The following is a 22,558-nucleotide window of genomic DNA, read 5'->3' on the forward strand; positions in this document are numbered from 1 at the left end:
AGTACTACATGGCAGTAGGGGAGGCAGGCTTCAGAGTAAATGAGAACTCCCAGATTATCAAGTAAATGGGGTTAGGTATTGGAATAGTATCAGAAATATAAAGATAAAAAGCAAGAAAAGGGAAATGTGTGTGATTTTTAGTATTTTGAAACAGCCAGTTTAATGGTGCTGTGTAGGAGAAGTTCTGTAAGTGGCTTGTGAGTGGAGGAACTTCTAGAAAGTTTAAGTTTATTATTCCATTAAGGGGATAATTATTCCTGCCATCTCCTTAACTTGTTTTCAGCTGGAAGGATGGTCTTTAGGCCAGCAGATTATAGGCCCAGATGACTATTAAGAGAGATAACAATGGAGGATGTAGTACTCTGAACTTGGGAGCTAATTAGAATGTCAGTCTCCACCAAGGACCAGAGGTGGAAACCAGATTCCATTCTTTTGACCAGAAGGAAGCAGTTTTCCCTTAGTGACGATCTTTATCACTAAAAAGGGCCGACATAACTACAGACAAAAGGAAGGCTGATTGATGCCAAAGTTTTTTCTCTTTTGTGGTAATATATTGTTTATGATCTAATAAAGCTTGCCTGAAAATCAGAATGCAAAGTTAGCCACAGTCATAGGGCCCAGGTGGTAGTGGTGCACACCCTTAATCCCAGCAGCTACACTAGTTAACCATAGAAACTGGGTGATGGTGTTGTATGCCTTTAATCCAGTACTAGAGAAGAATATAAAATGGGAGTAGACCAGAATTCATTCCTTTTCAGTCTGAAGATTTGGTAGAGCTAAGAGCTCTCTAGTGTTTGGCTGCTTTGCTTTTCTGTTCTTCAGCTTGAACCCCAATATCTTTCTCTGGGTTTGTATTATTCATGCTACACTCTTTATTCGAGGCTCGAGTGGTATGTTTGTAACAACATTAGACTCTGGAAAGTTCGGGACTTGGGAATTAATAAGTGAGTGAATGCTGCCTGAAGCTCTTAAGCCAAAAGTGATTTCATCTCAGATTTTTTTGAAATCTATTCAAGTGCAGCTGGCAAGTGACAGGGCCAAGCTCTCCTCCTGCTGTGGCCTTCATCCTGAGCAGGAAAGAAAGCAGTGGGCTGGTAACTCAGCTTTTCCCTCTGAGGGTTCATCTCATTTAAAGGAATGTGGATTGCTAGGGACTCACTTGTGATTTGGTTGCACATAAAGCTTTTAAATTTAAATCTGAATTTTGTACCTATAAGATTTGTAAGGAAAAAAATTAAAAAAATAAAAATAAATAAATTGTCAGTCTCTTTTCATGGTAACTAAAATGTATACAAGAAAGAAACAGCTGAGTTTCAGTATATGAGGAAATCGAAAGCTATGACTGCTGCTGGGTGGAGGCTCACTCTTTCTTCTCCTCTACCTGCAAAACAACACAGGCTGAGACACCCTGGAAGGCTCAGCCCGTGGAGTAGTTTAACTTTTGATCTTCTATAGATTGCATTCTCCGGTTCCTAAGAGACTTATTAGCTTATCTTCACACACACACACACACACACACACACACACACACACACACACACACACACACACCACTCTACAAAGAGGAAGAAAAAGAAGGAGAACAGGAGGAGGAGGGGAGAAGTCTTGCATCCTATGCTGTAGAGGACCTCAGAATCCTGACACCTCTGAAGAAACTTCCAGCAACGTGAGTTCTACCTGCTTTCTGTAGACATTAGCTACTTCTGTGAAAACCACAAGAGCAGAGGGGGAAACTTTGCTGGTTCTTCTGGTGGTAGGGAAGCAGAGCTGGTGGCTGCTGCCCTCAGCAATGAACCTGCAGTTGCTGGTTTCGAGTGGTTCACTCAGGAAGATGGCACAAATCTCTGTTCCTCCGCCGAAGAGGAATGAGCCAAGAAAAATGCATTTTGCATATTTCAGGTTGTTTAATAAACTTGCTAAGTGTAAGCTTGAGTAAGTGGGTAAGAGGAACACTTTTGTTATCTATTCCTGAACATGAAGCCTGCCCTGGAGAGACTGATATACCCAGTGTTATCAGGGAACCACTCACTTGCACACTTAAAAATCCCATAAAAACACTAAACTGGAAGCCATAATATAAGCACAGGACCTAATGTAGACCTGTCCAGGCCCTGAGCATGTTGCTTCAATCTTCTGTGAGTTCATATGCGCTTTGCTTAGGTTGGTTTAGGGGACCTTATTCTACTGGTGTCCTCCCTCCCCTCTGGCTCTTATGCTCTTTCTGCATGCTCTTCCATGGGGTTCCCTGAGCTTTAAGGGGAAGGATTTGATGGAGACATCCCTTGTGTACCAATGTCTCTTATTCTCTGCATAATGTCTGACTGTGGGGTCTCTGGACTGGTTCCCAACTGCTGGAGAAAGAAGTTTGGCTGCACAAAGAACTGATTTATGAGTATAGCAAATATCATTAAGAGTCATTTTTCACTGCATTTTTTCTCTTTTTAGACAAGTATTATTTGGTTTTCCTGGACTATCTCTGGTTCTTGGTCACCCAAGCAGTGTCAGGTCATTGACTCCATCTCGTGGGGTGGACCCTAAGTCAAATCAGTTATTAGTTGTTTACTTTCAGGAGTTCTGTGCCGCTGTTGCATATCTTTCAAGCAGGACATCATTGTAGATCAAAAGGTTTGTAGCTGGGTTGGTGTTTCTTTTTTGGGAGGTGTGCAGGGTACCTTCCTGTATCAAAGATGTTAGCAAGTAGGGGTGAATGTTTTATGTAGGCACTAACTTGACAGCTCTATGTTCAATGAATTCTATAGGTACTGTCTTCAGCAATGGGGCCTTACTGTCAGTTTGTGGAGAGCAACCTATAGTCTCGACAACAGCCTGTGGTGTCTGGAGATTCCTGTGGTGCCCTTTTGGACAATAACTCAATTAAATGCAACCCAATTCCATTAGTGGAAGCTTCATTTGGTGACAAGAAAATGGCTAGATGAGACTCTGTCTCCATCATTATTTTGCAATTTCATTGAGAAATTAATTAAATTATTTTAGGTTTCTACTTTATTAGGTTTTTATACTACTCCCTCAAATGGCCCTTAATTGTAGATGTCTCTCCTCATATTCCCTTGCACAACTCTTTCTTCCCTACCCCTCCACAATTGATGCTGCTGTTTCAACCTCCCATCCATTCATAATTATGTATTCTATTTCCCTTTCCTAAGGAGACCTAATGCTCCACTCTAGTCCAATGTTTCTTAACCCATGGATCTGGACCCCTCATGGGTTCAAAAGTCCCTTTCACAAATATGCCGTATGCCAGATACTTACATAATGATTCATAACAGTAGAAAAATCACAGCTGTGAACCAGAATAACTTTAAGATTAGGGACCACCACGTGAGGAACTGTACTAAAGAGTAGAAGCATCGGGAAGGGTGAGAACCACATCTCTAGTCCCTTACTCTATACCTACCCTTTGTGGTTCTACAGATTGTAGCTTGGTTATCATTGACTTGACAATAGCTACATATCTTTAAAAAGTTAACAAAAGCTTTTACTTAACAGACTGTGGCAATGTATTCAGGCTGATAATTAAAACCTTCTTTATTTTTTATTTATTTATTTTTTGCTTTTGCTATAGTTATTTCATTGCTGGTACTTCTGTACCTCCTCCTTGCCTTTTTTTGTAAGTTATGCTCATAGTTTAAGATGAAAATATTAGTGAGCCGCTACATCCTTTGCCTCCCTCCATCAGTCATATTTCCTCCCTATTCTCATTTCTTTGATCAGAGCTTCACTTGTGATACAGAGGCAAGACCAGAAAAGCTTGTATTTGTGCTCAGTTTTTACTCTGAAGTACTCTCAATTTTACTTATGGCTTTCTCACAGTTAATTCTAATATGTTTCTATATGTTTTTGGCTTTTGAAACTACTAAGGCTTGTAGTACCAGACATCACATTTTGAAACTGTTTTATCATTTTATCTGGGTTAAGATACTACCATCAAATTTTGTTTCTTTTTCATTTTTAACTTATGGTAAGTTGAAGGCATCTCTTTACACCACTGGGAATATATTTTCTCATCCAGAATATGGTATCTGCAGATGAATATTAACGCCTATTTCCTAAATACTATATTAATGGAAATGTCATTGAGATTGCAGTCATTACCACCAAATCAATATAGTACTTCAACAACAGAACATGATAGTCCACATGTAAGTGGGAGGCACACAAAGTACTCAAACCTCCTGTCATCACATATTGTCTTTTAGAGACATATGTTTGTCACAAACCATTAAACAATTAATCAAAACCTTGTAATTTTAAAGTTCTTTGGTTATGACATCATGGAACAATATATATAAAATCCACACATTTTTGCCTAAGGCAAATTGCTGTTGATAATGAACTCTAATATTGTCCTTGAATCTTTGCAGGCGATCTAATTGTGATGACTACTTTCATGTCAGCTTGACACAAGCTAGAGTCATTTTGTAAAACAGAACTTTGATTGAGAAAATGTCCCTACCAGACTAGCCCTTGAGCATGCCTGTGGAGTGTTTTCTTGATTGGTGATTGATGTGGAGGGGCCAGCTCACTGTGATGGTCCCAGGGTGCTATAACAAAACAGGCTGAACAAGCTGTGGGGAACAAGCCAGTAAGCAGCACTCCTTTGTGACCTGAGAAGGAAATAGTTCATTTTGGCTTATCTTCTACACCACAACCTAGCATTAAGTGAAATAAGGGCAGGATTTTAGGGCTGTAGCCCTTTCCTCACCAGGTTGTTTATGGTCATTGCTTTATCATGATAGATATCTGAAGGTTTACAGAGTGGTCACTTTTTAAAATATCTTTAATCACCTTAACTGTCACGTGTCATTAGATGGATTTTCCTTCACTGCCTTGACCTTTTCAACCAATTGATGCTTAACTTTTCTCAAAAAGAGAGCAGTGAACAGACTCAGAAAATGTGGCATTCCCATTATAGAAAAGATACACAAAACATAATTCCTAAACCAATGACTTATAAATTTAAGCTAACTTGGAATCCATTCATATGATGAGTCACAAAAGTAGTACACAAAGGGCAAATAAGACATAAAATCACAGAACGAGACTATGTTCTTTTAAGCATTTGGAAGTTTCCAGAAGATGTCTCACCTTTTTTTCTTCTTCTTAAAAGTTACTATGAGGATGCAGACAGAAAGAAATGTGAGGATGACAATGAAAACTCTAATTATCTACATCACAAAGCAGGACAAGTGTGGAAGACTTAACCCTAATGCTTCTCATACCAGGCATAAAGAAGCAAATACAAAGACACAGATCATTTGCGGCCTCCCAAGATACTTTAAGGAGCAAGATATTTTTTTTAACAAATTGAGGAACTATTGAGGATTTAAACTGAATTTAATAGTGGTTTATATACAGAAAACACACTCAATGAACAAATAAAACTGACTCATGATATCAAAGGCTATGAAACACAAAGGAGAAAAAAACAAACAACTCGACATAATTCTATCCAATAAATTCTGTGACCTGACAAGAGAGTATGTAGGTGTTCAGCACAGTGACAGTCATATAGGAACATAGAATCAATGAGACAAGGATTCAACACCATGAGAATCAGAATGCCAGTGAGAGATGTTTAGAGCCAAGTGAGCAAGTGTCAGTGCCCCCAGCATGGGCCATTGTGATGTAGTCAACCAATATTTATGTATATATTAAGAAGATGCAACCTCTCTGCCCCCAGTCTCTTCAGGAAATAGTATGAGAAGAGTCAGGAACCCCCACCAGCAGTCATCCAGGAATAGGCAACAACATCAATGACTATTAGAAAGAAGAATTTCAACACTTCGGGTGGTATAAATGAGAATGGTCCCCATAGGCTCATAGATTTTAGTGGCTCGTCACCAGGGCATGGCATCATTTGAAAGGATTACAAGGTGTGACCTTGTTGGAATAGATATGAACTTGTAGAAAGTATATCATTTGGGGTGGACCCAGTGGCTCTCTCTTCCTGATGCCTATAGATTGACATATAGAACTCTCAGCTGTTTCTCCAGCACCATGTCTTCCTGAAACTATGGACACTGTGGCATGGGTCATTGACTCACCTAGGTGTATCTTGGTTTTGAAACTGTTTGTGACTGTATGTAATTCTGTATGCTATTATTCTCCTTTAGGTTCACCTGTAATTTCAGAAATGGTGAATGAATACAAGAAAATTGTTCTTCTGACAGGACTAATGGGTATCAGTGACCATGATTTTAAAATGGTTAAGTCCTTGTTGAGCAAAGAACTAAAACTAAATAGAAAAATGCAAGATGATTATGACAGAGTTAAGATTGCTGACTTGATGGAAGAAATGTTCCCAAAAGATGTTGGAATGCACCAACTGATAGAACTGTATAAAGAGATGCCAGGACTTGGAGACCTTGCTGATAAACTCAAAAAAGAGAAGGCAAAAGGTAATATGGGAACAGTCTGGATGCCCACTCTTTCTTCAACTTCTCCAGCTGCACATTAGCTCTATGTAATGATCATAACTGGCATCACCTTTCACAGTGTGCACCTCAGGATCTATAGAATGGTGGCATTTCAGATGTCAAAAAAATCGACAGCTTACAAAACTTCCCTCTTACAAAGAATTCTGCGTTTGGAGGGTTGGCTATCTTTGAGGACATTGGGGTAAATAAAAATGCTAAAGCTGTTGAAAGAGATGAGACCTTCTGGTACTGTATAAAGATGAGAAAATTATAAAATAAATATTGGGAACATTTTTATTTTAAAATATTTAAATCAATTAGCATTAATGTTCCATTAAGACACTCACCATTATGTAGTCTACAAAAAGAAATGTGGTCAATAGTTAAGTGGAAGTCTAGCTCCTCAACATTTTGCCATATCACAAATCAGGTCATTTCCTTGTAGGATTCTGTAATCCAGAGTGGTCATCCAAAGAAGATAGTTGCTTAATGATTATCATCATAAAAGTATTTGGGGGCCAGAGGTCAACACAGTGCATCTTCCTCTATTGCTCTCTATGTTATTTCTTAGCATAGGTCTCTTATTGAACATGAGGCTCTCATTTTCAGCTAAACGGGCAAGCTAGAATATGGCTACACCTGCCCACTTAGCCTGGGAGTTCTATATGGCCGTTTTTAAGTCATCACCAAATAGTTTTATTCAGATCTCCATGCTTGCAGAGCAAGGGCTTTACCCACTGAAACATCTCCCCATACCTAAACTTTAAATTCTTAAAAATCAGATGTAGGATAAGAGAGTTGAGGCAGGGTGTGACTGATAGACAGAAGTCCCCAGGATGGGAAGACTGTGTCCTCTGCATGTGGAGAGAACAAGGAAACCCCTGAGACAGTCTTGTGCCTGACTTTGTAGCATGGGCCACCGTGAAGCCCCATCAAGCTTTCAAAGCAGAGGTAGGGAAGCACAGTGAGATAAGCAAGAGCTGAGAGCAAATAGTACTGAATGAACTCCAGCTGTCTCAGACCAGCATCCCTGAGTTTTCTGCATTTTCTCTCCGGCACCAGTTAAAAGGAAACAGATGGAGAGAGGCAACACTACATCAAGAAGACTCAGGCGAGATGAACCCAGTTCTTCCCAACCTATGTCCACCATAAATGAAGATTTGGAACCAGAATCAGGCAGGAGTACACTGAACTCACAGGTAGGGTGGCTAAGTTCCCAGTGGAAAATCTACTAAGGTTCTTCCCCTTTTTATATTAATTGAATGCTTATCTGTCTAGTCATAGGATCTAGTAAAAATGGAGAGGTGGAGCAACCAATCTCATACTTACTGGTCATTCATGTGTCGGGACTGTCACATACTTTAACTTGTGTCGTGTAATTCTCTATGATGGGAATGAAAAATCATTACTCAGGCAAGCAAGATGTCTCAGCAGGTAAAGGTGCTTACTGCCTTGCTGAGGAACCTGTGTTCGATTTCCAGATCCCACATGTTATAAAGAGAGAGCGCTAATACCCAGGAGATGTTTTCTGACCCCCACATGGCCTCGGTGGTACATCCACCCAGTCAGGCACAATAAAGAATATAAAACAGGTTGAATCATTGGTCTTCTTTTAGACATTGATAAAGTAGCAGTCAGTTTAAGGACATATATTTCCAAAGCCTCTTAAAGGACATCAAACCTCAAGGCAGGCTTTCTAATCATTGACCTCCTCTTCTGTCACTACAGAGATGCACAGAAAAGTGATGTAAATTAAATGTTTGTTATAAGACAATCCTACCTCTAATTCTCTGTTCAGAGGATGCTATCCCCAAGGATGATAAGTCAATCCTCTTGGTGTTAAAGTTATTATGCTTTATTTAACATTGAAAACCATGACTGGGGGTTCAAAATAAATCTCAATAGGAGAGGAGAGAACCTCTTTGGCATGCACAAGACTTGGGGTTTAGTTTCCAACAGAAAAAGGAAAAGAGAAAATCAACTGTTATCAAGAGAAAAAGAGGTTGATCACGGAGGTGTGAAACAAATCCACAAGACTGTGATTTTGTCATATGATTAAACAATCATCATTTTATCAAATGCTCATATCTAAACTTCAGTTAAAATTAATCTTTATTTTGAGAAAGTATACCATTTGATATTATTAATATTTTGGTTTTTCAAGACAGGTTTTCTCTATGACTTTGTAGGCTGTCCTGGAACTAGCTCTTTTAGACTAGGACGGTCTCGAACTCACAGAGATCCACCTGCCTCTGCCTCCCAAGAGCTGGGATTAAAGGCGTGCGCCACCACCACCCGGCTTGAAATTATTTTTATCTCAATAGATTATATTCAGTAGTTTAATTTAACTAGAGTTGTTAGATGGTCAGTGAAAAGGCTTTAACCTAAATAGATGTGTCCAGAAATACTGAAATGTTGTTGCAAATGCCTCAGGGGCCTACCAAATCATCTCCCATGTTTGACAAACTCCTCAGGTGTCTGCATTAATAGCCTCTAACAGCCTCCTGACCCCTAAGGTGCTGTCCATTCCTTCCAATATTGTCCAGGTTCCTCGGTTATCTACAGCAACTGCTTCTAACAGGGACCAAGCCACTCAAGTGTCTCCAGAAATATCATTTAGAGCCCAGGCCCACCAAGTGTCTCTAGCAACAGCATCCAGCCATGCCCAAGCCTCTGGAATGTCTCCAGCAACAAGATCCAGTGGTGTCCAGGTCCCTGGTGTGTCTGTAACAACAGCATCCAGCAGTGCCCACGTCCCTGGAGTGTCTGCAGCAGCAGCGTTCAGCAGTTCCCAGGCCCCCAGAATGTTTCTATCAATACCACCCAAGGTAGTTTCCCGTTTTCACAATACAATGACAGAGGTTATTACAACCTTGGACTAGCTCATTCAACTCTGCTCTAGCCTTCTTTCTGTTGCTGTGATGAAACATTCTGAACCAAAGCAGTTTGGGAAGGGAAGAGTGTATTTAAGCTGAAGCTTCCATCATTGGGGAACTCAAGGCAGGAACCTGAAGTCAGGAAGTGAAACAGAGATCATGAAGGAACACTGCTTACTGACTTGCTCTCCATGACTTGCTCAGCCTGCTTTCTCATACAATATAGGAACACCTGCCTGAGGTGGCACCACCCACAGAGAGCTGGGCATTCCCACATCCATCATTAACAACAACAACAAAATTGCCCTGTATACAGACAGGCCCACAAGCCAATATAAGGGAGGAAATTTCTCAGTCTAGATTCCCCCTTTCTGGTAATTCTAGTTTGTATCAAGTTGACAAAAGGTAACAGCACAGGAAGTAAAAACAGCAGAGAACAGGAAAGAGACAGTTCTCAAACAGGTGCAAAGCAAGGACTGTCACCACAGGATGATCTCTTCTCTCCTCTGCTCACACACATGCAAACATTCTTACACTCATGCACATGGGGGAAAAGACTTTCAAAATATTTAACATAATATTTAATGTATGTTGAACTGGCAATCAGGCAACCAATATCTATGTAAATGATTTTATTATCTGAAATAATCCATGAAGAGTTTATAAAAATAATCATGTATGGTTTGATTTTAGACTGTCTCTAGTCTTTTCTGGACCTGCAAAGAATTTGGAAAACACATATAGTTGAACTTTCTTCATTTCTAAAGGAAGAATATGATAGTTGCTCCTTAGTCCTGTTTACATTTTCTCAGCTACTGCTGTCATATTGTGAGTTACAACACAGGTGCCCTTGACTTCATTTGCCAACACTAGAGAAATATACATATAATCTACTATTTATGATTGATGCAAGCTGACATCCTTACCTATAACTCCATGTCTTCCATGAACTAAGATATACCATGCCAGCTATTGTTCAGATTTTTCTTTTGCTCTCCCCAATTAGCTCTCTTAATTGTGCCTTTTTTGCTGTGTACATTCTATGCAGAAACCAAGAATGAAGACTGTTCCTACTCAACCTTCTGAGGTAGATGGTCACCACCAAGGTCCCAAACAAGTGATGGTGTTAAAAGCAACAAAACCATTTACATATGACAGTAAAGGCGAGAGAAGTATGTTCCATGCCACAGTGGCCACGGAGACTGAATTCTTTAGAGTGAAGGTGTTTGATATTTTCCTGAGGGAGAAGTTCATACAAAACAAGGTCATTACCATCTCAGATTATGTCGGTCGCAATGGGTTCATAAATATTTACAGTGCCTCCAGTGTGTCAGAGGTAAATAGTAACCAATCAATGAATATCTCAACTACACTGAGGCAAAGAGCCAATGCAACACCTAAAATCAACTATCTTTGCTCAAAAAGAAGAGGAATATTTGTGAATGGAATCTTTAAGGTATATAAGGTAAGCCACTGCATTATTCTTCTGTAGTCTCAGATTTTCAGGCTTATCTTGGCAGTTTATGATGGTTAATTTACTGTATGCCAAAAATCAAGACCTCCTTGATCACTGTTGGGGACTAGGGTTTCCTGCTTTAACGTGTGAAATGCAGTCTCAATATACTTCTCAGGTACCATAAGGAAAACTGTTTTAGAAAGAGATTTGCCAAGAGATTCTGGCATTTTTTTCAAGCAATGCCATCTATTTGTGCCATTCATAAACAGTTACATTAATACTCATATCATTAAGATTTTGCTTCTTTGGGTTCTTCACATACTGCATTTTTGAAAATTTGGTGTTGAATGACACTTGACTGCCAAAGACAGGCATGGGTTTTAACAACCAGAATACAAACTGGAAGGTTTTCAGACTTGGGTATTTCTTTCAGATAAGCTTAGGTTTAGATGGGATAGATGTTTGAGACATTTTGTTCATTGACACAGTTAGTTTTGTTTTAAGTTTAAATATCTTCTTTAGACTAAAAGGGGAATTGTAGGAAGAGACTTTAGACTGTGCTACTAGGCACATGCAGATGTGGTAATGAAAGGGCGGTGAACTACGCCTCTAGCCACGCCCAAGTGGACATGGCTAGTGGCACAGTCCTAAAGTCTCTTCCTACAATAAGCCAAAGTGAACTCTTCTGCCCCAGATTGCACAGGATCAGGAAAGCTGGGCTCTTCCCTTCTTTCTATCTGTTAGGAATAGTAACAGTAAAGGAATTTCTCAGCAGTAGCAGAGTTGATGGCGTTGCCTATGAGAGTGAGGGCAAGTAAAAGCTTCCCTCTTCCGGGTCCTTTTCTGTATGCTGGCATCAGGTGTGGCCCAGATTAAAAATGGGTCTCCTGACCTCAAATGATCTGGAATTAGTGTTAGTCTTCCCAGCTCAAATTATCCAATCAAGAATAATCCCCCACCTATGTGTCCAGATGCTCAGGTTTTTGTTGACTGCAGGTATGGTCAAGTTGACAACCAAGATTAGCTGCCACAGTCTATAATAAAGCTTGAAAAAGGCTTACAAATAAGGATTTGCAACACAGAGTATCTGAAGCCGTTTTGCCTACCACCCTCACCCCAGGTCTTAACTGATAGCTCCATTTTTACAGGCTGAAAAGATTCTGGGGACATCCTTTGCTTTTCATAGATGTGACCGTGTCTGGCCATTTCTCAGAAGATGGGTATTACTTTCTTTTACAGAAAAATGAGAATAAGGACAGCATTTTCTATGAAATCCAAGATAATACAGGGATGATGGAGGTGGTGGTCTGTGGACGACTGACCAGTGTTGACTGTAACCCAGGAGATAAACTTAAACTCCTGTGCTTTGAATTGACATCAGATGAGGATAAAGTGCAGCTGAGATCTACCAGGCACAGTAACATGAAGGTACATGTTCCAGGGGAACATCTTCCTTTCCAAGAATCTTGCTTTTGATATTATACTAAAACAGATACTGGTATTGCAGAGATAATTCAACATGTGGAAGGAAACAAGTTTTCAGTTATTATGTGTAAATGTTCCTTTCCATCCTTTAAAATACGAAACTTTTAATCATAGAAAAGAATGGAACTTCAGAACACTTCTCTGAAGTCATTATGTTATTGGCAGGGTATGGTGCCTCACTCCTTTAATTCCACTACTCAGGAGATTGAGGCAGATGGATGCATGTCTGTGAGTTGGAGGCTAGCCTGGTTCACACAATGAGTTCTAAGCCAGCCCAGTTCCAAAACAGCCAGCTATTTTGCCGTGTGTTAAGTAATGAAAGCACTGAGCTTATTAAAGCAGAGAGATTATCCAGTAAGAATATGGTTTTGATTAAGAGATGTGTTTCAAATTCTGACTCTGTGGTTTTTTGAAGGTCTTCATCGACAACATAGAAATAACGTCCATCACTGAGGTTCATAAGCAGAACTCACAACACATATATGCTTACAAGGATACCTGGAGCAAATTAGACCACAAAGATACCAGAATCCATGTTCTTGTCATGCTGACACACACACAAATCCCTGCAGGATTTATTATATATTAAAGCAATTCTAAGATTGTAGTGGAAACAAATGAAATATATAGACTGACCTCCTAAGTCATACAGTAATGTTATTAGAGACCCCCAGTTCTCAGGACCACCATCAATATTCTAAACTATCCTCACAGTGGCTGTACCAGGCATGCATTTTGCAGTCTTCCTGCCCTCCTGACCAAGGAGAACGTTCCACTCAACCCTTGTCATTAAGTATTGCACCTCCTTCTCTCCCATGGCTCCATGACACCTCAGGCTCTTCCACCTTCACTCATGCTGGGTAGGAGTAAAGAGTTCATGTGGTAGTCTCAAGCAAAGATGAAAATCTGGCTGCAGGGACAGAAGTTCATTAAAAGAAGCAGGCAATGATGAAAAACTAGGGGTGGCTTGTAGAAGTAAGACAATGGGAGTAATGGGGGTAGGGTGTGACCAGCTCCATCAAAGCCGATCTGATCTGATATCTTCACTTCCTTCTTCAAGGTCATCAAGGGTAGGAATTGAGAAACAACTGCTCTATCCTGCTTCAGTTATGAGACTTCATGAATTCTCATTATGGAGACTTGGACACCTCTGATGCTTGTAGTGATAAGATCCAGTTCCAACTACAGAAAAAGGTCATGGGTATAACAGATAGAGGTCACTTCTTTGCTCTAGGAACTGGTGATTTTAATCTTTCTATACTTTTCGTATTTTAATTATGTGATTTGATTTTATAATGCTTATACTTTGAAAGGAAAAACATTTTAATCTGAATCAAGTACTTCTACAAATTCTTCCAGTTGTTACTTGCTTTAAAACTGGGTCTGCACACCAGACGGTGATAAGATATCGTTTATGATTTCTTAAAGCTTACCTGAGGATTCAGAAAGCAAAGGAGCCAGCAACTAGCTCTCACCTCTAGCTCAGGCTGAAAGAGATGATCCGCACATGAGTTCTTCACCAACTCTCAAATTGCTGCCTGTCTTTAGTATGGCTGGAGAATGAATGCCTCTCTGAGACCTTGCATCTGTCCTATATACTTCCCTAATGTTGAGATTAAAGGTATGAGCTATAATTCTCTTTTAGATTGATTCACTCTTGTGTAGATCTACATGGTCTTGGACTCACAGAGATCCGTCTACCTCTCAATCCTGAGTCCTAGTATTAAAGGTGTATACTACCATCTCCTAGCTTCTGGCTGCTAGGATTAAATGTGTGTACCTGGCTTCTATGACCTGTGATTGACTTTGCTTTCTGAATCCTCAAGGAAGCTTTCATAAATCATAAACAATATCTCACCACACCAAGCCATTACTGGAAGGACGTCAATACTGCGCCAGAAAACCCACAGCAACATGACCACAATGGTGATCAGAACCCAGACACAACTACTCTGAGGGAGGGGGCTTGCTTGCCATGTGGAGCACAGTATCCCCCAGTATAGTTTATTTGTTCTGAAGTTGAACTCTGTTGTAGATTTGTGTAAAAGTACATTCATTTTTCAAAATAAAGATTCTCATGTCTTGTAAAAATAAAAACTGGGTGTGTATATGATCACTCCTGTTCCCATCCCCACTCACATCCAGAACCCTCCTCCATCCACCTGTGATGTCTATTCTATTTCCCCTCCACAGTGAGATTCATGTGTTCCCCAGTTGAGCCCTGCTTGATACTTGGCTTCTCTGGGTCTGTAGATTATAGCATGGCTGCCCTTTAGTTTACAGCTAATACTACTTATAAGTGAGACATAGTTGTCTTTCTGAGTCTGGGTTACCTCACTCAGAATGCTCTTTTCTAGTTCCATCCATTTGTCAAAAGATTTCATGATGTCATTGCTTTTAACAGCTGGTTAATACTCTATTGTGTAAATGTACATTCTTTGGTTGAGGGACTTCTAGGTAATTTCCAATGTCTGGCTATTATAAACAGAGCTGCTATGAACATAGTTGAGCAAGTGTCCTTGTGGTATACTGGAGTGTCCTCTAGGTATATGCCCAGGTTCTGGGAGGATAGAGGGAAAAACAACTGGAATTGGGGGACATCTCTAATAGTTTGGGAAAAAAGGGACCCAAAAAGCAATGAAACTATTAGGAAGTATAGCTTTGTTAGAGTAGGAGTGTGATGGTCCTGTATGCTGTGAGTATGCGTCTCTTATTGATTAATGGATAAAACACTGATTGGCCAGTAGCCAGGAAGGAAGTATAGGCAGGTTACTAGACTAGGAATGCTGGGAAGAGGAACACAGAGGGAGAATCACAAGGGAGACAACATGTAGCCACCAAAGTTGTAACAGGTCCGGGTTCACACTATAAGCTACCCCAATTAAATGTTTTCCTTTATAAGAGTTTCCATGGTCATAGTGTCTGTTCACAGCAACAGACACCCTAACTAAGACACCTAGTGCAGTGTAAACTCCCAAGAATCTGTGAGCATAACCCTAGCTAAGACTGAACTGGTCATCTCCTTTTACCAGGCAAGACTTCCAGTGGAAGGACTGAGATGCCAACATAGGCAAAAACCTTCAACCTACAATTTTTCCTGCCTACAAGATATGTTGTGGTAAAGATGAAGAAGAAATTGTGGGAGTGGCCAACTAATAACCGGTCCAGCTCAAGACCCATACCATGAGAGGGATCTCACTCCTGACACTGCCTGGAAAGCCAAAACCAAGAGGCAGGAGAGCCCAGAGACCTATGATAGAACCAAACATGACTGGAAAATAGAAGTCAACAAAATGGTTCCTAATGATATTCTGCTATACTAATCTAATAGATTTGTGCCTAACTCAATGGTCATAAGAGAGGCTTTACCTAGCAACTAATGAAAACAATGCAGAGACCAACATCCAAACATTAGGCAGAGTACAGGGAATCCTATGGAAGAAAGAAAAAAAGAATTGTAAGAGCCAGAGGGGTTAAGGACACCTCAAGAAAACCCACAGAATCAACAAATCTGGGCTCATAGAACCTAATAGAGACTGAACCAACAACCAGGGAGTCTGCATGGGACAGACTTGGGACCTCTACATAAATGTTACAGTTGAGTAGCTTTGTTTTCTTTTGGAACTCCTAACAATGGAAGTAGGGGTTGTCTCTGACTTTGTTGCCTGCTTTTGGGACCCTTTCCACCTGACAGATTTTCTCACCCAGCCTCAATAAAAGAGGAGGTGCTGAGTCTCACTGCAACTTGATATACCCTGGCTGGTTGATATCCATGGGAAGAGAAATGGGGGAGGAATGAATGGGAGGGAGGGTGGGGGAAAGAACTGGGAGGAGAGGAAAGGAAGGAAAACTTAAATAAGGATGTAAAAACAAAAACAAACAAACAAATAGATAGATAAATACACAAACAGTTGGGTCTGCAGATCAGGGTGGTGTAAAGATGTTTCATGAAATACTTATACTTTGGGTGTGGTATTTAAGGACAAAGCCTTGCTCATAAAGAAATAGACTGTCACCCTCAGAGAAATGAAACTATCAATAAAAAGCAGGTAGATGCTGAAATCCAGTCCAGAATGCAATTCCCAAGACCAATGTCCTCAGAAAAGGGTGAAATACTTTCTACACTTTTTCATAAATATGACTATAATATGGAGTTTACTCATTTGAAATAAGAACTTCCAAAAGTGGATGGTAAGAATACACTGTGCTATTGGCAGCAGTGAGGAAATGTTACCTCCAATTACAGGGTGAAATAAGGTCATGGAACGCTTGAGAACACAAGGAACATGTCCTAGACCAAAGCAAATGAATTAAGAGTCGAATCATTAAACTCAAAGAAGGCTCCCTGCATTGTTGGTTACCTTTCTCCTTGCTGTGATAACATACCTAGCAAAAGCAACTGAAGGAAATCAAGGTTTGTTTTTGCTCACAGTCTAATTTTAGAGGATGGTGAGGTGGCTGATCATAGGAGTTTGCAAGAGGAACTGGAGACTGGTATGTGCTGTTGGGGAGCTCTCTCTGTGTCTCTGTTTCTGTTTCTCTCTCTCTCTCACTCACACACACACACACACACACACACACACACACACAAACACATTTTGCAAGACATTTTCTCTGTGTAGCTTTGGAGCCTGTCCTAGAATTCACTCTGTAGACCAGGCTGGCCTCAAACTCACAGAGATCTGCCTGCTTCTGCCTCCGGTGTGCTAGGAATAAAGGCATGTGCCACCACCAACAGGCCTCTCTTTCATTCTTTTTTTTAATATTCAGGCTACAGCCTTTGCAGGTAGAATGTTACCACCACATTTGGGCTGATTTACAAAATAAAAACTCCTTCCAAACATTGCCAGAGTATTACCTCCTCAGTGATTCTAGATCCTGATATATTTATAATCAGTATCAATAATCTGGGCAATTACTTAACACAGAGGAAAGGCACAATGAAAGGGTAGAAATAGGATATATAAAGAGATAAGAGCTAAAGATGAATACTTCCATCCCCTTGGAAATTTATGTGGTAAACATTCCCTAGTCCAGTAATGTTGGAAAGTGGAGATTAACGGGTTGCATTTAGGTCATGAGGGCTTGATCAGTTCTCATAAATTAATTGATACCACTACAAAAATGTTTATTTTTCTTCAATATATGTTTTATTTAAATTAGAAACATGAATGCTTCACATGTCAATCCCAGCTCCCTCTCACACCCCTGCTCCCTTGTCCCTCCACCAGACCCCCAGACCCCTACCCAATCCCCACATCATTCTCCAGTGAGAGTGAGGCCCTCCTTGGGGGGGATCTCCAATGTCTGTCATTTAATCCAGGGCAGGACCTAGGCCCTTCCCCATGTGTCCTGGCTGAGAGAGTATCTCTCTATTTGGAATGGGCTCCCAAAGATCACTCATACACTGTGGTATAAACTGATCTACTACACAAGACCCCAGTGATTTCTGTGGCCTCCTCACTGACACTACATTCATGGAGTCTGGATCAGTGCCCTGTTGGCCTCTCAGCCATCAGTCTGGGATTCAAGAGCTCCCCCTTATCTGGTCAGCTGTCTTTGTGGGTTTCACCATCATGGCCTTGACCCCTTTGCTCATCACTCCTCCATCTCTGTCACTGGGTTCCAGGAGTTCAATTCAGTGTTTAGCTGTGGGTATCTGTCTCTGCGTCCATCAGTCACTGGATGAAGGTTCTAGGGTGGCATATAAGGTAGTCATCAACCTTATCATCAAGGAGGGGCTATTAATGTAGTCTCTCAACTATTGCTTAGTTTGCTAGTTGGTGTTATCCTTGTAGATCTCTGGAGATCTCACTAGTGTCTCTCTCCTCAAGCCTATAATGATTCAATCTATTATGGTATCTCTCATCCTACTCTCCTCTATTCTTACCTCGACTCAACCTGCCTGCTCCCCCATGCCTTCTTATCCACCTCTCTTTTTTACTGGCTCCTTCTCCCTTCCCCCGATGTTCCCAATCTGCTCAGGAGATCTTGCCTCATTCCACTTCTCTGGGGTATCATCTCTCTTGGGAACCTCCCTGTTTCCCAGACTCATTGGCACTGGGATTGTAGGCTGACACTCCCCTGATCCATATCTAAAATCCATATGTGTTCCTGAGAACCAATTTCCTGAGGTTTTTTGTACTACTATTACATGAGAATGAATCAATCAAGCATAGGGTATAGTTTAACAACTTGGGACTCCACTTGGCTTGTGCTTTACACACACCCCTCTTCTAACAATGCATTGGCAGTTTCAGAGCCTTTCCTGCACATACTGTGCAAGCAAACCCCTCTGTGAACAACACACCTATAAACCATTTGGCAACCTAGAACCTCCAAGTGCATCAGGCATCAGATATATGTGCTTTCTTAGCAATTCTTTAGTGATACATATCCCAGAATATGTCCTGAAACTAAAAGAGATAGCCTGATTCAGTCCAGACTGGTTTGGATATATGTACAATGAAACTAACTGTGTCCTATTTACCATCTTATGCATATATATATAATTGAGTATGCATGAAATTTATATTATGTGTATCATGAAAAGGGACATTTGCAGTGAACAAAATCCTATTGAACCCAAGCCTGTCAATCAAAATAGAGAATCACCTGTGCTGTATCCCTTGGACAACCAACCTCCTACTTCTCTTGAAGTCCACAACAGTAATTCCCAGACAATAATTGTTATGCTTGAGTAGCTTCATTTATGTGACCTCCTGTTCCTCTTGGCTTCTTATTCCTTCCTAACTGCAGTACCCCTTAGCTTTTAATGGAGTTTCCCATCTAATTTGAAATCTGGAAGAGCTTTCATTTAAATTCCTTTAATAAGAGGTCAAGAATCTGAACACGCTAAAGTCTGGTGTCTTGGAGTTTCCATTGCTATGGTGAAACACCATGACCAAAAGCAAGTTCTGGAGGAAAAGGTTTATTTAGTATACACTTCCATATCACTGTTAATGGTTGAAGAAAGTCAGAACAGGAACTCACACAGGGCAAGAACCTGGAGGCAAGAGCTGATGGAAATGCTATGGAGGGATGCTGCTTACTGACTTGCTCTTCATGGCTTGCTCAGGCTGTTTTCTTGTAGAACCCAAGACCAACAGCCAGGGATTGAATCAACCACAATAGGCTGGACCTCCCCCATCAATACTAGTTAAGGAAATGTCTTACAGCTGGACATTATGGGAACATTTTCTCAACTGAAGTTTCCTTCTTATAGGTAACTCTAGCTTGTGTCAAGTTGGCATAAAACTATCAAGCACTTCTGGTAACAAGGACTCAGCAAGAAATCTTACTGAATTTCCAAGTCTTTACCTCTAGTTTTCTGGCTTCCACAACTGTGAAGAATAAATATTTGCTTCTTACAAATTACCCCCTCTGTGGAATTCTCTATAAAAATACAAGACAAAGAGAGTAGGAAAGAATGGATTTTCCACAATAGGTATGGACAGATTATGACTTGAACAAACTTGAAATTTTATTCACTCTTGTGCTCTTCAATTCTATTCCATAAAGATAATTACAATGGTGTCAAATGTAGCTGTACACTGTAGGCAGAAACTGGCTTATATGCCCAAAATGTTTACATAAGGACTCAAACTCTTCTCTTTCTAAACCAATGCCCCATTGTTCCATTCAAAATAGAGAGAAAATACACTAGAACTTTTGTGGTTTCTTTTTACATTTCAGGCAAAAGGAAAAGTAGAACATCTGGTACAATTGTGGCACTACTGTTAAAGTGGTAACCAAGTGCTTTTGTCAAGGATTTGAGTCCCACTGCATGAGATTGAATCCATGGCTGGTACTCTGCTCATAGCCAGAATCTCATGGAGCAGGAACAGTCTCCAGAAAGGAGCCTCCTACATTGTTTTGCTCAAAGGCATATTGTCAAACTGCCATAGAATGCTTGTGTTTATTCACTCAGATTAGTACTGTCATTATTATTAAGGGAAATAAAAACTCCTTTTGGAGTTCTTAGTAGTGTTAATAAAAGAATTTAAAAATAGATTTGAGCATGCTGTCCAGTGCCTGGGGACTCCCACAGAGCCTCCCATCCCAGCAGGAGCCAAGCAACCCAGATCCCAGGTCTTCTCTTCTACCAAAGGGACCAGGTGACCGTGTGGGAGATTACACACCTCAGATTCCTGGGCTTCTTCTCTACCCATGGGGCCAGGACTATAACCAGGAAGAGAAGAACTACCAGAGTATTGGACTTGTTGTACCCACCGAAAGGGAACTCTGTTCCCCTAACCACCAGACCAGTAAGGGGCTCTTTCTGCACCACTACAAGAAGAGATGTAAAGAGACAATACAAAAACACACTCAGCAACAGAAAAACTAATATGACACCGCCATATTCTAGAGACTCCACACCATCAAGACTCTAACATTCCGATGCAAATGAAGCAAAAGAGAATGACCTTAAAAACAACTTCATGAAATTTAAAGAGGCCTTAAAGAGGATGTAGGAAAATCCCTCAAAGAAATAGAAGAAAAAAAAAACAAAAAATGCAAGAAATGGAAGAAAAAACCAAAAAATTCATAAAATTCAACAAATGGACAAAAAGATACACCGAAAAGTGCAAGAAACAATTCAAACAGTGCAAGGGTTGAAAACTGAAATAGAGACAATAAAAAAGCACAATCTGAAGGAAAGCTGGAATGGAAAAACTGGGCAAATGGTAAGGTACTACAGATACAACCATTACCAACAGAATACAAGAGATGGAAGAGAGAATCTCAGGTGTTGAAGATACACTAAGAGAAATTGATTCATCAACCAAAGAAATCTGAAGTCCAACAAAACATCCAGGAAAAATGGGACACCATGAAAAGACCAAACCTAAGAATAATAGGTATAGAAGAAGGTAAAGAAAACCACCTCCAAAGGGAAGAAAACATATTCAACAAAATTATAGAAGAAAACTTTCCCAACCTAAAGAAAGACATGCCAATGAAGGTACAAGAAGCTTACAGAACACCAAATAGAGTGGACCACAAAAAAGTCCCCTCGCCACATAATATCAAGACCCCAAATATACAGAATAAAGAAAGAATATTAAGAGCAGCTAAGGAAAAAGGCCAAGTAACATATAAAGGCAAACCTATCAGAATTACACCTGAGTTCCCATGGAAACTCTGAAAGCCAGAAGGTCCTGGATAGATATTCTACCAACACTAAGAGACCATGGATGCCAACCCACACTACTATACCCGGCAAAGCTCTCAATCACTATAGATGGAGAAAACAAGATATCCCACGACAAAACTAGATTCAAGCAATACATATCCACTAAACCAGCCCTACAGAATGTTCTGGAACAAAAACTCCAACCCAAGGAAGTTAATTACAACCAGAAAAACATAGGCATTATATAATCCCACTTTACCAACAGCCAAAAGAAAAAAGGGGTGGAATTCCACACATAATTACACCACCAACAACCATTCCAAATCAAAGAAGAATGAGCAATCAATGGTCATTAATATCACTCAATATTAATTGCCTCAACTCACCCTTAAAAAGACACAGGCTAACAGAATGGATTTGAAGACAGAAGCCATCCTTCTGCGGCATACAAGAAACACACCTCACCCTCAAAGACAGACATTACCTGAGAGTTAAAAGTTGGGAAAAGATTTTACAATCAAATGGACCCAAGAAACAAACAGGGTTTCCTATTTATCTAACAAATTAGACTTTAAAATAAAATCAATCAAAAGAGATGAAGGAGGTCATTACATACTCATCACAGGCAAAATCCACCAAGATGAAGTTTCAGTTCTGAACATCTATGCCCCAAATACAAAGCCATCCACGTTCGTAAAAGAAACATTACTAAAACTCAAATCACATATAAAGCCCCACACACTTATAGTGGGAGACTTCAACACCCCACTCTCACCACTAGACAGGAATACGAGACAGAAACTCAACAAAGAAGCAAAGGGTCTAATAGAAGTAATGACCAAACTGGGATTAACAGAAATCTATAGAACATGCCATCCACATAAAAAAGAATATATCTTCTTCTCACCACCACATGGAACCTTCTCAAAAATTGACCACATAATTGGCAACATATCAAACTTCAGCAGGTATAAAAAATTTGAATAACTCCATGCATCTTATCAGACCACCATGCATTAAAATTAGAATTCAACAACAACATAAATTGCAGAAACCCTACAAACTCATGGAAATTGAATAATGCACAACTGCACGATTCCTGGGTCAAAGAAGAAAAAAAGAAATTAAAGACTTCCTACAATTCAATGAGAATGAAGACACAGCATAC

The 22,558-nt window shown here is 40.2% G+C and overlaps 1 protein-coding gene across 2 annotated transcripts; it reads left to right on the forward strand.

Annotated features, from left to right (window-relative positions):
• Positions 1-1,369: 1,369 nt before the first annotated feature.
• Positions 1,370-13,888, forward strand: LOC101842449 (pyrin and HIN domain-containing protein 1-like). Of its 2 annotated transcripts, none has more exons than XM_040739328.1 (7): positions 1,370-1,666; positions 6,135-6,419; positions 7,500-7,636; positions 8,984-9,265; positions 10,362-10,577; positions 12,009-12,197; positions 13,315-13,888. In XM_040739328.1, the coding sequence occupies exons 2-7, from the start codon at positions 6,155-6,157 to the stop codon at positions 13,333-13,335; spliced, it is 1,110 nt and encodes a 369-aa protein (XP_040595262.1). In that variant the 5' UTR covers positions 1,370-1,666; positions 6,135-6,154; the 3' UTR covers positions 13,336-13,888. The 2 variants fall into 2 exon arrangements, with proteins under 2 accessions (XP_040595262.1, XP_021087557.1); XM_021231898.2 differs by having other exon boundaries at positions 1,373-1,666; positions 10,362-10,778.
• The last annotated feature ends 8,670 nt before the right edge of the window (positions 13,889-22,558 follow it).

The sequence above is a fragment of the Mesocricetus auratus genome, unplaced genomic scaffold (genome assembly GCF_017639785.1).
Source record: "Mesocricetus auratus isolate SY011 unplaced genomic scaffold, BCM_Maur_2.0 Super-Scaffold_100676, whole genome shotgun sequence".
Classification (NCBI taxonomy): Eukaryota; Metazoa; Chordata; class Mammalia; order Rodentia; family Cricetidae; genus Mesocricetus; species Mesocricetus auratus.

Coding starts and splice junctions, on each gene's coding strand:
- LOC101842449 (XM_021231898.2), top strand. CDS start 6,155: ATGGTGAATGAATACAAGAAAATTGTTCTTCTGACAGGACTAATGGGT. Junction 6,420..7,499: donor CAAAAAAGAGAAGGCAAAAG/GTAATATGGGAA, acceptor CTCCGGCACCAG/TTAAAAGGAAACAGATGGAG. Junction 7,637..8,983: donor GGAGTACACTGAACTCACAG/GTAGGGTGGCTA, acceptor AATATTGTCCAG/GTTCCTCGGTTATCTACAGC.